Source organism: Plectropomus leopardus, chromosome 8 (assembly GCF_008729295.1).
Source record: "Plectropomus leopardus isolate mb chromosome 8, YSFRI_Pleo_2.0, whole genome shotgun sequence".
Taxonomy (NCBI): domain Eukaryota; kingdom Metazoa; phylum Chordata; class Actinopteri; order Perciformes; family Serranidae; genus Plectropomus; species Plectropomus leopardus.
Genome location: NC_056470.1, coordinates 10086942 through 10105194, shown reverse-complemented (window position 1 = coordinate 10105194; position 18253 = coordinate 10086942). Strand labels below are relative to the sequence as shown.

Genomic DNA, 18253 nt, shown 5'->3' with positions numbered 1-18253 from the left:
ACTAGCAGAACCCCCCCCCCCAAAAGACTGCTCAACTTGAAGCAATTTCAGTCGACTGAGACTGATGATGGATGACTGATGATTCGAATCTCTGACTTTTGGAGGCAGCCTTAGAAAATAGTACTGCTGAGTTAAATTTACCCATCAATCTCAGAACCTGTTGGCTTTTGGTCTGACAATGATAAATCCTCTAGGGGCGAGAACCAGTATTTTGGGCCAATCCAGTGTAGCCAAGATGTTATCTTCTGTGTGCTGGTCATTTTGGCGAATCTAAACAGATGAATGCAGGTCCATTTAAAAAAGCTAACATGAAGCTACCTCTTCGCCATACAATAGCCAATGGGTTCCGAGATTTTTTTTGCCATTCTGTCTTACCTGCCGTTCAAACAACTACAAAAGAACTACAAACAAACCACAAACAGACACAGAACACTTATGTTACCAAACTTTAGTCCCGTTCTGCATGTATGCAGAATCTGTTTGTAGAGATTATTCCCCATAATCCCTTGTGACGTCTTAAAATGTTTGTGCTTATCTTCATATTGTTTTGTTGAACCAAGAGTCCAAAACTTCGAAATACTGTAATCCCTCTCTCTGTTTGTTGATGCACTTTGCTGTCATACATGAATGGCATCTGATGCTACAATATTGGAGACTGGTAACTGGTTTCAGAAGCACATCTTAGGACTTCTCTCCCTATTATTGATTAGTGGCGCTAAGCCCTGTCATGGCCATTTATGTAGTCCCTACTCAGTGATTACAGGGTCAAGACCCGTTTTCTGCCTTGAGCTTCTTATGTCCCAGTTGGAGCTATTAAAGAGCTTGCTCTCTCACTTCATATCCTGCCCTTTGAGCACAAAAGAAATAACCTTCAGAAACTAATTTATCCTCCTCTGAAAATCTACACTCATTTTCCTCAAACTCGCACAATGAGGCAGCTGCCGCCTGCTCTCCATTTCTCTTCCAACTGCTATTATTTCCAAATTCGCTCTAAATGACTTTCTTTCTTTTTCAGCAGTTCCATTTTATTCAAATGACAGTGTCCTCAACTAAATCAATTTTGCTTACTAATATGTCATCCTCACCCCTCTGTTTCCCCCTCACCTACCCCCAGCAGTTGGACCGGTAAATTGAATCTAAGAGAATCTTTGTTGTTAATAAACAATGATAATATTCAAGTTAGGAAATGGTCTTCCACTGCTGTACTCAGAGTTTTTTTGTCATTTTATTTTGGATTGGAATTCAGATGAGGTAGAAAAAAACCCAACACACCCTCAAACATAAAAAAAAATGTGTCTGAGTTAATACCATTCATGCGGACTGGAATCAAATACAAACCTCTTCAGCAAACATTATGCACTACAATCCTCCACAGAAAAGTGTTGCCTGTATTTTCTGTGGAGTTTTTCATTCCAAGATAAGATATGTTTTTCTACCAGTGTTATCTTTGACTTGCTGGTGAGCACTTTATCCCCAACATAGATTTCAAAGGAATATAGTCATTTTTCCTCGAGATTGCAGACACATTAGAAATGTGGGGGTTTTTGCAGTTAAAGAAACATTTCTGTTGAGCCCTCAAGGCCATATCGGTATAAACTCAGCTTTGGCTTGCTCTTGATGCACTGCAGGGTAACAGACACGAGAGAAGCCATCACAGATAATAGTGATGCACTGGCGTCCAAACATTTTCTGTTTATTGTCTTTCAACAGGAAATGGATGGTTAAGCAGAATGTTTAGCTTCCCTTCTTACATCGCCCACGCTAGGGTGACTCGTGTAATTGTGAGACAAAAAAACCCACCACCAACTCTTCCCTTACAAGGCGCTGCTTTTGTTTACTCTGTTAACAAAGCTCTAACACAAACTGCCTCCAAAAGCATGCAAATTAGTCTCTTTCTGCCTCCTCCCTCCCTTTTCTTTAATGATACACACAGCATCTATAGGCATGTTGGCCCAGAGCAACTTCCACTTTTTGTAACCCAGGTGTCAAGTGTACATTACGGTGTTGAACATGTTGATCGGTTACAATATCACTGCCTGGTTTCGCAACTTTAGAAGCAAGATATCACAAATGTGACATAAAAGCTGGAAACAACAAGCTTATGTGTGTGTGGAAGAAGAGAAAGACACACCCACGTGGCACCGGTGTGCTCATCACTCAGAAAAGTCCCTCTTCTGTGACTCTGGAAATGGAGTATAATTTAACTTGGGGGCCATTTCATTGTTCCCTTTAAGCTTCTTAGCTCTAAAATATTCATATTTCAGGCGAGGGAGGAAGAAATCTGTGACGGCAGCAGACAGAGGCGAGCGGGAGAAGAAAGAGGATAGCGAGTGAGAGAGGTAGAGAGAGAGAGACTGACGGAGTGAGAAGAAAGAGCAATGAAATAAATGAAAGAGAAACTTGGAGGAGGGGAGGGAGGAGAGGGATGCAGAGAACAGAAAGCAGCACTTTAACTGATGTTCTTTTATAAACAACTTTCTCTCCATCTTTCTTTTATTCTCACTGTGAAACACTTCACAGCAGACCTGTCCAACAAGAGACAAAGCCATTTCTCTGTCATTTCCCCAGCACTGGCTGCAGTGGAGGAAGAAGGCGAGAGTATGACATAATCATAATTATAATCTGGATGTCGCCGAAAGCTATTATTTACAGATATCTCGTCATGATTGTGCCGCTTGCTGCCATTCGTCAAAAGAACAATTTTTGTCGGATGGGTCAATTCAAATAAAATGTAATGTTTTGCTTGGAAAACTATACATACATAACTTACACCAGTTATATGAATGAAAGTTAACAAGGTAAGATAGGGCTTTGTTCAGCCTGGGCAAAATCTCTGTGTAAGAGGCTGTCTTATACATAGTAAAATAAAGACAACCATTGGGCACATATTAACAAAAATTAACAAAAAGGGTCAAAGTAGGAATAATGAGAGGGCAAAGTACCTCTTTATTCCTATATCACTACTATGTTGCAAATGTTACATATTACAAGCACAGAAATTAAAAACTAAATAAATAAAAAAATAATGAAATAAATGAAAACAGAAGAGTAAAAAACTATGAGTTGATTTTGTGATATGTTATTATGATAACAATCCCATTTTATTTTTGTAGCCTGATTACAGACTTCCTTTTCATTTTGTTTTTTCTCTTTGAAACCTGACCAAATTGATTTGATTTCATTCACAAACTTGGGAGAATGTAACAAGTAACCTAATACGATGGCCAAAAAATAGCAAAAAATTAGTAGAAAAGTATTAAGAAAATTGCTTGAAAATAACCACAAAAAAAGTAAAAAAAATAATTTTAAATATATATATATTTTTTACTAATAGAATCAGTTATCTGGACATTTTTTTTGGGGGGGGGGGGGGGGTACTTGTTAATAATCTTCCTCTCTTTTAAAAAAAATAATTTTAAGGTAATTTCTTTTAGTAATTTCATGCATGTTTTTGGGGACATTTCTTGCCAATTGGTTATTGCCTTTTTTCTGTCTATCTTTTGTAAAGGAATCAAAAAATTATGTCAATCCAGGTTTGTAAGGGTTAACTTAACTAGCTCTGTTGCTTTATGTATTTGGCGACTGTTTCCTTGATTGAAGAAACAACTGAGCCAGTCAGAGCTTTGTTGACAGAATTAAGGATGGAGATCTCTGTGCCAGAGCCAAACATGGCAACAACTGCTGATGAGATTGAAGTAGCTGTGCAGGTTGTTTCAAGTGGAGTTATTGAAATAAACAAGTCATATTGTTTATTGTTGATACAAAATGATTATGATTGCACTGGGATCAGACTGGGACAGATGCTAATACTTACTTTGAGGTCTTGTTGCATCCACATTTCCTGCATAAATTTAAACTTGATGTTGTACCCAAGTTTATCCGTATTGCCGAGGGAAGCTGGCACTAAATTTACAAGATTGCAAAAATCTCACTGTCTTCAGGAGGCTTCAGAAGACGCTGTGTGTTGTTGTAACAGCATTCGAACCATTATGTCAAATTTTGTAATCATGCAGCATCGGCAGGACCTGCAAATGCTATTAATACTTTTTTGGGTCATTTCTTCTTTTGTTGCTCATTGCCTCCTTTACATGATTTTTAAAGAAATCAAGCCAAGTTACTCAGGTTTCAAATGGTTAACGTAATTCTAACAATACATCATTTAACTTTGTTATTAAAGTACTTTCTTTAATGTTATTATAACAGTACTTTAACTTTACTGTAACAGTAGTTTATTTAGTAGTGTAGTATTTTCGAAGTCCACTGTAGTTCAGAGGAGATATATATATATATATATATATATATATATATATATATATATATATATATATATATATGTATAACGTCTATTGAGATGTTGCCTAAAAAGATTGCAATATTACCTATTAACCATATCACCCAGCTCTGGTTCCTTTGTATTGAAGAGTAGGCAGACATGTCTCAGTAGCTCCAACACTCAGCAACTTCAACAATCTACATTAATAAACAGCACTACAGGTAAGAGGCGAAATATGTAGCTTTGATTTTGGGGTGAACTTTCCCTTTAAGGTTAATTCATATTTCAGTATCTCGCTGATAAGAGAGACCTGAGAATAAATTCCATATATACACCATCACAAGAGAATTCAGCCACATAAAGCAGTGAGATCATCTGAATATGTAAATGTGAATATGTAAACACCACTGTGTCTATTTTCAACACGCTGACTTCAAGAGAGATATAGTTTCTTTTTTCCCTTTCCACTTTCAACACCTCACCTTAACTGTATAGTGCACGTCCCAGGGACTTGATGTATCATTTTCTGCGGTAATTAGTAATTATCCTGCCTGTTACAGTGCTTACACGGTGCATGCAGTTGAGTGTGGGATTGAAATGTGTGATGTGCGGTCCTCTGTGAGGAAACATCTTCGTCTTGGCACTCAGACTGCAAGCGTTAATTGAATGGAGCCTTAGCCTATGTGATCCAGCTGGAAGACAGTTACGTAACACTCCCAAAGCAAAATGAGAGCTGACATGATTCAAAACAAACTATACATAGAACATTGCATTAGTGAGTCACCACATTCTCTTACAGGTAAATAAAAAATAAGCTTTCACAAAAGCATGGACCTATAGAAGGCCTTGTGAGGTTCTGCTATGAAAACTTAGAAAACTCATTTTCTTTTACACGTGTCTTCTGTTCTCGGGTTGCCAGAATTGTACTAATGTATAACCTACATGGATCTTTTGTGCTAAAAAATACAGCACTCGAGCTGAGGGGCGCTTTTAGGCATTTTTTTTTAGATGAATCAGAAAGGGAAGGTATCATTTTAGGTGATGATGAGAATCCAGACCTTTATCCCTATCACCAAAAAGAAAAAAATGTGGTACACTGGTGAGCACATACCAGCCGCCGCTTACAAGTAAAAGAATGAGCATTGAAAAAAAAAGAGGAGGGTAGATAGTAGACAGGCAGAGTGAGAGAGGGATGGAGTTAGTGCAGAGATGTAATGTGAGCGGTGCAGCGAGCAGTGCTGTATGTGGGCTGTACAGTAGCCAGGCAGGCTCAGCTGCTGCTCCTGCTGTTGCTGCTTTAAAAGAAAAAAAAAAACAAAACAAAGCTGAATTGATATGCTAATTTGATTGAGAAGCTGTGGGTGGATATGGAGAAGGTTTTAAGCAGAGAGAGGGACAGAACGAGAGAATGACAAGAAACGAGAGCGAAAGAAGGGGAGTGTGGGAGTAAGAGATGTGATGGAAAGAGGGAAAAGATTGAAATGAAACAAATGGGAAGGAGTGGGATGAGAGGTGAGCTCAGCATGGCGCTGCACTTTGGGGTTAGAGAGTTTACAGTCAATCACTTTGCAGTTGTCAGTCAGCTGTGTGTTATTAGTGGCAGCAGCTACAGGGTGGCAGTACAATCTCCACCAGCGCCTGTTGACACGATGACTTTGAAACATTTGTTATTTAACATACATAGTATAGTTAAAAAAACAACAAAACATGGTGTCCATAAATTGTGACACACAGTTATCTCATTACAGTATAATTTGAGTTTAGTACAGTGTACAACTTTTTTTTTTTTTTTACTTTTTGATCAGTTGATTAACCCTTTAAAAACTTGAATTGATATTAGTTTTCTTGTGGTGCATTTAGCCGCCTTTTGCAAGTATTGGTATGATTTCTTTTGAAAACTTGAAAACTGAGCAACCTGGCAATTATATATCATTTCAAAACATTTTCATTTCCGTGATTATTATTATTTTTTTATCTTTACAGATTTTTTTGTTAGTCTATTTGTTTCCATTTTGTTCTTTTGTGTTTTTATTTTTATTGTTAACGTTTTTGGTACTTATTTTATACTTTACTCTCTCGCTTTTAAGCCATTTCTTCTTTTTTGCTTATTGCCTTCATCCCATATTTTGTCATTGTCAAGTAAATTTTTGGGTACTTATTTTATACTTTAATTTCATCCCATATTTTGTCAAGAAAGCCAGCCAATTTCCCCAGGTTTCAAAGAGTTAATTAATGCAAGTCAGTTACTTTGAGATAAACTATGCAGGATTTTCGAAAAAAAAAAAAAAAAAAAATAAAAAAAAATTATATATATATATATATATATATATATATATATATATATATATATATATATATATATATATATATATATATGTATAGACGTACACAGACGTGTTGCCTTCAGTCATCACTTATGACCCAGTTGAAGTGTGCTGTAATGTATTTATTTGCAGAGACCCTGCTCTCTGCCTGTGCTTTCTTGTGTTCTTCTCATTTTACCTTGGTTTAGACATACTTTATAAAAAGGTTGTGACAAGGTTGTAGCATTTATCCAAGAGGAAACTATGAAAACTGAAGATACAGTTCTATAAAAACAAATACTGTGAGGCAAAATGCTAATCAGACAAAGCCACTTTTAACTAAATGTATAAAATATTAAAACTGTAATTATTAAAAAAGGCTAATGAACAACATTTAAAACTATCAATTTACTAATGCACTGGTCAAATGTAGCCAATTAAATAACTGTGAAATTGACACTCTTTCATCCTTATCAGTTATTAATTAAAAAATTAAACGTGTCCCAGTTTTTATTTTATAGAAACTGTGCATGCTATATGTTCCTTTGTAGCCATCTGGTTCATTTGTATCCCATGAATAAGCATGCATGGTATACGATTTAGATTTACCTCTAAACAGGTGTTAAGATATCATTTCTAACCTTGCTGTAAGAGACTGCAGACCATAACTTCAGCAGAGACCGCATCAGAGATCGCCATGATTGAACATGTTTGCAGGGAGTGATGAACGACTGATCAGCTATTTCCCACAGCGGTTACATTCACAGACGCTCACTGACAGTCTGACAGTGGTGTGTGTGGCCTTAATATGTATGCAAAAACAACTTCACTACTTTCTCAGTGATACACCTCTGGGCAAACGTATTTCCTTGTTAGTTTAGAATTCTAATTCACCAGCATACACGTGGAGTTAAGAACAAAATCAGCCGGCGCATGTATCATGAATCCAATGCTAGTTTTGCGTGCACACTTATTTAATGTGCAGAGTAAAAACATTTCTATGCACATATTCGTAAATGAGGCCCATCGTGCTCACCCTCAGGTCTCTCCCCAGGTAGCCCCATTGAGTAAGTGGCTCAGTTATAAGCCGCATACCCCTTTTAGCACCGTTCTGTTAGCACTGTTAGCAGTGTCAGCACTGCTAGTGGTGCCCACATATAACAATGCAAAAGGGGCTTTGTGGCTTAAAATGAGGTTGCTTACTCACCATGAATCAATGAATGGGTGATACAGCCTGCTAGTTCCCACCTGCCCAGGTGGTGTGTTGTGCAGAGCAGCCAGGGTGACATTAGATTAATAGTGGACACCGGAGGATGGGCATCTGGCACTATATTTCAGCATGTTAACGCTGCTAGTCAGCTGTTTGTCAGCAAAGGCAATAGAAAATAAAATAAAAGCCAAGACATTTACAATACAAAACATTAAAATTTACCATTTCTAAATGGAAAGTGCTTTGAAATGCGGCATTAAAACTAACTGAGTCAATGGAGTGCCGGACCAAGAGGAAAGACCTCTTGTATTTCATGTCGTTTTGCATTTTTTTCCCTTTAAAAATTAACTAATTAGTTATCTGTTGATGGGTGTCAGGCTATCTAAAGCTAAATTAACTGAAACTGACATTCCTAGCCAGATTCTCTAGACCACTTTATTTTAACATAAAACTAAAAGTGAATCTGCAAAAACTGGTAATGATCCACCTGTTAAACCAAGTATCAAATTGTCAGAATGTTGTATTTAAGACATTTAATGGCAGCTTTCATTGCCTTGCAGTTTCGAATACCTGCCATACAATTTCATCTGTTCTGAGAAAAGACTGAGGTTTGATACCCAGCCCTTGTGCAGTTCAGTCTTACCTGATAGGGACACTGATCACAACTATAGATATAAGACCAAAGCTAGAATAAACCTTTATCCTTTAAAGACCATTAAAACACACTCTTTCAAAGTTATTAGGGACTGAGTGCACTACGACATATTTATTTTCTAGTGGGATTCAAACAAGATTGGTTTTGAAATTTTTGCAGTGAGTTTAATAATATTCTCAGTGACATTTTAAAGTCTCCTCTTTTCTTGTCCAGACAGAAATGTGCCTGAAAGAATAATCAGCTGATAAGATGTTAAATGTCTTTAACTCATGAGTAGTGTGGCAAGGTGTGCATAAGTAGTGCAGACGAGTGCTTGACCACTGACAGCCAATCCGTCAGGGTGCAGAATGACCTGAGGATAGTGTGAAAAGATAATTGGGACAGGCTGTCAGTCAGTCCTCGTAATTGCTTCAGAAGAGACCCATTGATATGCCATTGTCCTTATTGTTTGAAACCTAATATATGTTTTGAGATTTTAATTTAATATCAAATAGATTGTGTTTTCTTCATGGAGTATTTTTGAGATCTTCTGCCAACTGGCTGAGAAACAGACAAGCAAACAATATAAATATTCAGTTATTCTTCATATTGGGTCCACAAGATCTACAGTCAAGTTCATAATCCTTTGTCATACTTGCATAACTTCATGACATTTCAAAATATGAACTTGTAATCCTCTTGAGATTTGAGAATATGAATATGTCTTTCTTGTGCTTTAATGTGTGCTGCAGCTTTAAGATTTTCCATCAGTGTAACTGATGGGCCAGGCACGAAACCACGAAAAACATACCCCTATCAAAAGTACCAAATTGTTTGAGTACATATGTGACGTATTATGTGTTTTTGTAGTAATACCAATATTCCTCTCACTGATTCTCAGAAACAGCCAGGACCAGAGGGTACACTGAAGACGGTTGTCATCCAGGAGAGGAGGCTTCATGTCGGGGTCCACAATGGCTGGTGTTTCCTCGATAAGCCCCAAGTGGTGGTGCTGGAGCCCCTAGCATCAGGGACCAGAGGTCGAGCAGACAGCACTTCCAAACAGAGCACCCTGGTTAAAGACAGGTGAGCCGGGGTAAAAGATGGGTAGAGTGGAGCTGTTGCTGTAGGAAATAGTGAAGCAATATTCTGTTCTCAGACAAAATCCAAAGATTTAATTTCAGAAATGCTTATTTTTATAGTATTTCATCAGCCTCTCCCAGCACTGGTCCTTTTGCTGATAGGCAGGTGATTGAAAGTTTATCCTGTAAAGTCAGCAGAAATTGTATTTTTGAAAAAGCCAGGTTGCTATGAATTTCATTTGTGTATAGTATTAGTTGGGAGATGTCTTAAAACAGTGAAACATTGCAGACTTGTGTCTTATTTTTCCCCGGGTGACCATTTGTGTCATGCCTGTGTCATTTTTATTGTCATATGACGAGACAAAAAGGATTCCAGTTGTGCTGGCTGTGCTGGTGGCTGGTTGTTTGATCGTTGGATACAGTGGTCCTTTGATATGGACTAAAGCAAGCTGTACGTTTGAAAATGTCTCAACACCACCCTTCCTTTTTTAGCTGCTTCATTGTGCCACACTTAAAGCTGGACTTAACCACACTACAAACCTACAGGCTGGTGACAGATTAAAGTAAAAACCTGAGTAATTGATTAAGGAATCGTAAAGACTGCAGCTACTTACATACAGGGGATGATGGTACACAAAGGGATTTAATGAGTATTAAAATGGTGTGAGTCATATGCCATGGCCTTTACATTCAACACATGTAGACCCAGTCGAACACGTGTTACACCACACATGAGGAAATATCTTGTGAAGGGTTGGGCGAGGGTGTTATAAATGATGACTAATTTAAAGAATGCCTCTACATTAAGCTGGCTCAAGGCCCTGACACACCAAGCCTACTGTCAGCCGTTGCTCAGTGTGGGGCTGTCGGTAAGCGCTGTCGCCCTAGTTTTTGTGGAGTGTCCAACACTAGTCAGCCCTTGTTGGCTTTTTTTGTTGGCGGTTCAGCGTGTTGAACTGGCATCAGAGCCCATCGATATATAAAATTACGTTGACTGGCAGTTCAGCTCAGTCCACAATCACAGAAACAGAAGTGAGGAAACCAAACAAACTGCTTAAGTCTAGAGGGCTCAACATCGAAACCAACTTATCACATTAGTTACAATTCTACATGCTACATCGTAGGCAATTTGACTTGCTTGAGTTTCTTGAAGACGTTTTCCCTCTCATCCAAGAGGCTTCCTCAGTTCTTCAGATGAGAGGCGAAATGTCTGTAAGAAACTCAAGCAAGTTCAGTTGCCTACAATAAAACACTTAAAATTACCATGACCGGGGTCATTGAGAATCTTCAGTTTATTGCCATTAGTTTAGATTATTATTTTTTTGCCATTTAGCTCTGTCATAAAGAGAGGAACTGATCAGACTTTTCCACAATACAGATACCCAAATTCAGGGTACCAGATGATATTAATACTATGTCTCGTTATTTCCCCAATTTTATAATCTGTAACTCTCTTTGTGAAACTGAGTAAGACCATTCTTGTGTATGCAGTATTAAATGAGGCTATATATACATTTCAGTTCTTAGTTATAATAAGTATCAGTTATGTCTGGCTAATACACGATCAGCGTCTTAGCGCTGAAAAAAGCTGAAAAAGCCAAGTAAGAATAATGCCTCTACACAGTTTATTAGTTGTTGCATCGATCAAATTCCTGTCAGTCAAATTCCATTCAGTTCAATTACAATTTGGTAAGTCAATATTACTAAAGAAAACCATAACCTCTTTCAACCTTTGATCGTACTGGTTAATGCACACAATAACATTTTAAATATAATCTCGTAGGAACAAATATATCTGTCATTTGTATGTGACTTTCTTGCTAGTCCATTGACCTTGCTCAAATAGCAAATACGCTTGCTAAGGCCCTACATGTCCTTACTCAACCCCAGCCTCATGATTTACGCACTGTTCCATGACACACAGCCTTCCGTCCTCATAAAACTGTCTTGCAATACATTCCAATATGTGCGAGCACTTCATAACCAATCAGGGAGATATGGCTCCCACTGCCTCTGCCCCTGGGTTTTATTGAGACACCATGACACTCAATACTAACCTTGTCAAAGTGCATGTGCTGATGTAAGGTCACCAGCGTCTGCCTTAGATCAGCAGTAAAACACTTGGATTGAACGGATTTAGCATGTCAAAGCCAAAGAGGGTAGAGTACCACAGCTGGAAACTGAGTCCCTGGTGAAAATAAGAATTTGAAGCATCTGCATTGCACATCACATAGAAGTCTCTAATCTAATTTTATTTCAATTTATCAACAGCTGCAACCATGTAAAAGCATGCATCCACGCATTCATGTATCACACCGCGGGTTAAATTAGGGTTTTAAAACCTAAGCCCATGGGGGAGTGCCTTAAAACCTGCATTCTTTCATTTTGTCAGCAGGAGGCGACTCCACTGGCTGCAAAAATAAAAAAAAATTATCCCACCTCTCACTTGATTTCTTAAATAGTTTATGATCTACCTTTTATTACTTGTGGTCTCATTTAGAATGAAATAGACAATAAAGCAAGGTATGCTTCAAGGTGTGGCTACTTTGATTAACAAGTCGCAAATTTCAGCCTTACAGTTAGTAAATTGCAGTTGCTTTAGGTTGGTAAAAGCTTTGCAAGTGTTGAACTTTGATACAAAACTTTGAAAAATGTTGATATTTGTTGTCGTCTTTTTTTTTTTTTTTTTACCACAGGGAAAATTTGCATTTTCCTTGTCTTGGTTAGTTGCAGAGAAAAGCAGAATGGTATTAGTAAACATTAACTATTAGAGAGTGCTAAGGTGCTGCTAGTATTGGGGTATTGATATTATGTAAAATGAGTATTTGTATTTCATTTAGATTGAAACTGTTTAAGGTATTAAGAATCTACATGTGCCAGTAAATCAATATTTTTGGTAACACTACTTTGTGGACCAACAAACGGATGGACCAACAGAATACAGAGCTGCACCACCCACAAGTGTGTAGAACTACAGGTTTATGAGTTATGCAGGACATGGCAAAATTATGTGTGTGTGTGTTTATGTCTATCGGTGTGTGTGTTAGTGTGTGTTCCTATGCAGATTGGTCATGCTAAGTAAATCCATTTAGAAGTTAGGCGCAGTTTTGCAATAGGCTCCCCCATTATCACAGCCCTTTTAGCCAGTTGGCATGAAGACAAACAAACATCTTCACACACAAACAGATTTGACATTCATGCCAAATATGAGCCTTCTTGGGAAAAAACTGTAGTCATGAAAGGGTGGGGAAATTTCGACCGACCAACCAACAAAGTGCCTGTGTCCACATAACTTTTTTTTAAGCAGAAAAGCTACTCCGACAGATGGGCAAGCTGCCGCAGATGCCTGCTCCTCATAGGGAGTAGTTGAAAACAAGACACCGTTGCTGAAGAAAAAAAAAAACTTTATGTAGACACAGGCCCCAATAGCAAAAGCAAAAGAATTGCTGGTTGCAACTAAAAAAAGAGTATACCCTAAGATGGTTGCATGTTACAGCACACTCATTACTTTTGTTAAACCCAATTTCCACAAATTCAGGTCCTTAGATTCAGAGCTGGTCGCTGCACTTTACCAATGGATCAGTGGGGACTGTAAAATAGCCAGATTCCCTCAGATATGTTTGTAACTTATTGTGCTTTGGGTACACCAGCTGTCAAAAATATCCCATTACACCCCACTGAACCACTGGAAGCATTTCTTAACATGAATGCTGAGAGCGAGTGAACCTTTGACCGGCACAAGTAAACAACAGCCAGCAGTTTCAATTAATGAGCTGTCAGGGCACATCAGTGAGCCATTGAGCAGAACTGCATTTTTTATTTTTTTTTTTAACATTGTGCAGGTATGTCATGCTTGTTACTTGAGCATTTTGTTCCTGCAAGTTATGTAGAGAGAATACAAAAATCCCGTCACAACAGATCACCTTTCTTTCCACAGATAATATGCAAAATACAACAAAACTACAATGCAACATGTCACAAGAAATCTTAACAGAAAAGCTGTGTGCAAGCAACTTTTGGGTTTCTAAATGTTAATGTGATAAGAGGTTTGAGATTTGGGGGTGCTCTTGGCTGCTGTAACAGAAGTGATGAAATTGATTTTGTTTCAATGGGAACTTGTTTACATGTTGTTTTTTTCATATTGTAAAGTAATATTTGTCATACTTATAGATGCACAGAATTTGTCATACCTCAAAGAGTATGTCAAGTATTTTTCAACCTGGATCCTATTTTCTCAAGTTTTTGTATCTAAGTAATTAAAGAAAACAATGATTTTTGAAGTTGGTCCATTATGTAGTGAGACCACTGCAGTCAGCATCTGCAGAACAGGCTGCAATCTAGCCATGCGGGGCACGTTTGCGCTTTTGTTTTTGTCGCTGAAGCGCTAAGGTTTCTGACAGTTTCTGAAAAGTATCCCTACACAGGTGCACCTTTTTTTCTAAAATCGCTATTTCCAAACCCACCAGACTCCATTTAAATGAACAATATTTAAATAATCATAAAACACACAACATTACAAATCATCAGAAACAAAACAAAGCCCACAAAATTCGTCTTGTTTTGTCATCCTCCACCTACTGTTCCAACAATCACAGAATCTGCACACAAAATGTACTTTAAAATCAGGCTATAAAAAAATGTTATAGTCCTCATCATAAATATCAAATGTTAATTAATTTTACCCTTCAAATATTAAAAAATGACTAATTGTACCTTGTACCTTGTTTCAATGGCATGTTTTTTGCACTTAACAGTATGAACTTTGTTTACACAGTGTATTTTAGACTTATTGTATGAACTGAGCTGGAAATTCCAAGATCAAACAAAAATACACAATCTTGCCAAAATGTATGCCATATGCATAGAAACAGCCATAATTATCAAAAAAAAAAAGAATAAAAAGTGTGTCCTATGCAGCAAACCATCCCTAAGGGGTAAACCATAACATAATCAGATACGAGTACTATTTCTACTTATTTATCATAATGTCATAAAATTGTATTTGTACAGTATATTTATATTCAGGGAGGCAGAAACAGTAAATATATATTTTTTAATTTATTTATTTTTTTTTTTTGCCTGATTGATTTTTGGGGAATTTTTCATTTCCTTTGCATGCATTTTGTCTTTAATTCTCTGTAACTCTGTCTGTCTGTCATCTGTTTTCCTCTTGCGAAAAAACTTCTTGTTGGATGTTGATTGTTGATTCTCAAGGTCTTCCTTCTCATCCTGCATTTGTCTTTCTTTGGTTTCCCAGCTGTGGTGTTTCTCAACCAGGTCTTGTTGGGAGTTTTCCTCCAGAGCTCTGTATTTGGCCTGCCAGGCTCTCTTGCTCTGGAGGAAGTCAGCATTTTTGCTGCTGAGCTCTTTTTCAGTCTCAGCGAGCTTTTTAGAGAGAATGTCATTTTCGTTGCGTAGATCCAGGAATTTAGTGTCCCACCTTCGGATCTGTCCCTCCATCTGGTTAACCTTATTCCTGTATTCAATCTCCAACTTTTCCCATTTCATCTGATTCTCAGCCAGGGTCTTTCTCAATCTTTCATTCAGTTCCTTCAGCTCGTCCTTTTTATCAGCCAGGCTTTCTTTGAGTTTCTCCTCCAAAGCGGTATGTTTAGCCTTCCAGGCGTCTTCACTCTGAAGGAGAGTGGCTTCTTTGCTGCTCAGCTCTTTTGTGCTCTCTGTTAGTTTGCTAGAGAGATCTTCCTTTTCCTGTCTGAGATTCAGGATTTCAGTGTCTCTCTGGTGGAGAAGTTCCTCCATCTCAGTCACCTTCTTCCTGTACTCAGTCAGCAGCCTCTCAACTGAATGGCGATGGTCTGAATTAAAGTGCATTGTGGTTGCTACTTCAAATGAGACACTAGCTGATGTGGTGATTACACAGGTGTCTTACAGGCATGAGATTGTGTGCTAGAACACGGGTAAGCATAATCAACACAGTTACATGCTAACCAACAATTGGCGCTTAATCACTGCATTATACGGGCAACAACAATCATCATCAAATTAACAACAAAAGTTATATGATCTGCTATGTTCTGTTTTCTTTGTTGAAGAAAGTGTTCTGTAAAAGTGGTTTTAGTGCGATAACAACAGTCAAGGCAATAATTATGATTTTTTTTTTTCGGGGTGCTGCTTTTGAAGGCTGACAGTCTGTCTTGCTTGTGTTATGCCTGGTGCTTCCAGACAGCAGAGAAAGAGAGAGTGGAAAAAAAACTCTGAAACGCTCGCTTGTTTAGTTCTCCAGAGAGTCCGTGAAGCGAAAAAGAGAAAAGGCGCTCGGCCCCACCTCGTGACACGCCGGCGCTCCACAGTATGCTCCCGCCTATGGTGTATGCAAACTGTGAATGACGAATACCAAGAGTGCTGTTCCACTGCTCACACAGGAGGCCAGTGCTTGCCAGGGAACATTCAGCGAGCGAGTGTAAATCCTCCCAACACATTGATTTCTTTTCTTTTAATACAAATTAAACTCTATTAAAAGAAATAAGGGCACTCTACATTTAAATTAGACATTATCATTTTTGTCAGTAATGGCTTTAAAGCACATAAGTCACAAATGAGCTTTATGTTTGTCCAATAATAGCATCTTTCCTTGCACCTCTCTCCCTCTTAACACTCCACTCTCACTATATATGTGTTTGTATCTTTCCTGTCTCCTCAGTTCAGCAACATCATCCCTCCCTCAGATGCTGGGCCTTCGTAGCAGCTTGGAGCTTCGGCTGACCAATCATCAAGCTCTGGCAATTGTCTTCCAGCTGGAGTTTGTCTTCTCTGCTCCAATTGGCCGAGAGACGATGGTAAGAGGAATGCACAAACACTTCACCATACTTAATGCTAATCCTAAACCCAGCGCCTAGTCTGAAGTCAACCTCTTGATGGAATTAGGACAAAACAGAATGAACTCTTCAGTCAGCTCAAACAGGTATTTACAATTATACAAGTAGCAAAGACACCTCTCTGTCCTCTCCTCATCCTGCCTTTGTTCTTGCGCCACCTCTCTCTTGTCCTTGGAGTATCACTCCATCCATCTCTTGCTTCTTACTCTCAGAGGAAATTACTGAAGGCATCCTTGGCCACGAGCCTATGTAAACAAGAAAGACTGAAAGTATAGATGAAAGGATGGACGTGTGAGACTGAAGTAAGGAACCAGAATCCAATCATGATGAACTGGCCAGAGCTGTCAGCTTGCTTCTTATCCTCACTGTAATATATTTGATCAACAGGAGGTCCATCTATTCCTTCATTTTGGGTCTTTCATCGGGACAACTGCCCAGTCTCTCTTGACATTTTGCAAAAAAGTCTAGTTTCAATAACTTATTTTTCATCTTTTGTTAAAATACACCTCGACTGAAAAGTTACTAAGTCTTCGTGTTACTCACCAAAATGTACTGTGTCTGTGTTTTGCTCAGCAAAATGCTTCCTCATCAAACATTTGCAAAGTTGAGTTTATAAAGGAAAAATAGACTTTTTTTTTCCTTTATCATTATGAAGTAAGCCTGGCTTTCACTATGTCCTTCTGTCCGCTGCTGTGGTATGATATCCATCGCACAAACTGGTAGCTATTAGTAGCTATCCCCAGTAAGCTTGGATGGTATTTAACCTTTTATACCTTCCTACCTTCCTGATATTTCACTTAGGTATGCTATATATGAGGTATAAGTGTGCAGCACCAGTGATATGATACAGTATATATGATGATATTGAAAAACATACCTTTGGGATTTCTAAATACCCTGGTATACCATAACACTGTGATTCCACCAAAGCCTTATCCCCAGTTACCAAAGAGTATAAATGTATGTTAGAAAGCCAACATTCTTGTGTATTAGGTTGGCATATCTGTGGATTGCATCAGGGTTGATGTTATTTTGGATGCTGGCATGGGGGTTAGCATCACCCTGGTTCCCTGGTTTTCCCAAATTTTTTTGGGAGAATCCCATTGGATTTTGGATTATTGCAGAAAATAATCTTTGTGACAAACAAAGTTTTTGATAGTAAACATTTTGTTCAGCAAGATAATCTTCGCATATGCGCACCACTTTTATGATATCTGAGGTGCAAATGCAATTGGCAGAAGTAAAAAACTAATGTTAGGCTACAAACGAACTACACTAAGGTCACATGACTTCAATGTCACCAGCACAACTAGGCTGTAAAGCTATGCTCAGCGTGATGAAGCTCTGTCTCATTCACCCACTTGTTAGCAGCTTCCTCTTTTAATACATCTAAAGCCTTCAAAATTCATAAGTTGGGTATTTACTGATGTATTTTATGTCATAGAACCAAACTTAAAAGTCTCTCAAACTTATGTTAAACACAGACTTTATTTCAGGCATCGAACTAAAAACCTGATAAAAAACCCCAAACCTTGTCTGTTCCTACTTTTAAGTATTTTTAATCTCGCTTTCTTTACATCCATGTTTACGAGCTTGCAGTCTTCCTCTTTCTTTTCTTTGCTGGAACGTTGCAGCATATCTCAGCGTGTTACCACCACCTGTGGATCAGTGGAATATAGTGTGAAATTGTAGGACTGAGTAACTGGTCACCAGCGTGGGTGTGTGTACTCATGTGCATCCTTGTGTACGGGAGGTCAAAAACTCCACAGGGAAGTTTTAAGTGACAGGAGTTAAAGCTGTGGTAGTGGTTGCCACTTTGTCTAACCTCACCTTTTAGCATAAGTTAGGATGTTCTAGCTCCAGTAAGTAACAAAGTGGCAATGGCCAGTGAACTCAAACTCCAGGCTCCAAAATG

The 18253-nt window shown here is 38.3% G+C and overlaps 1 protein-coding gene across 1 annotated transcript in view; it reads left to right on the top strand.

Moving 5' to 3' along the window:
• The window catches only part of nphp4 (nephronophthisis 4), a 195674-nt gene that overhangs the window by 53564 nt on the left and 123857 nt on the right, over positions 1 to 18253 (top strand). Inside the window, exons 7-8 of the mRNA XM_042491381.1 lie at positions 9322 to 9506; positions 16164 to 16299. Coding sequence (XP_042347315.1) covers positions 9322 to 9506; positions 16164 to 16299 — 321 coding nt within the window. The remainder of the gene's footprint in view (positions 1 to 9321; positions 9507 to 16163; positions 16300 to 18253) is intronic.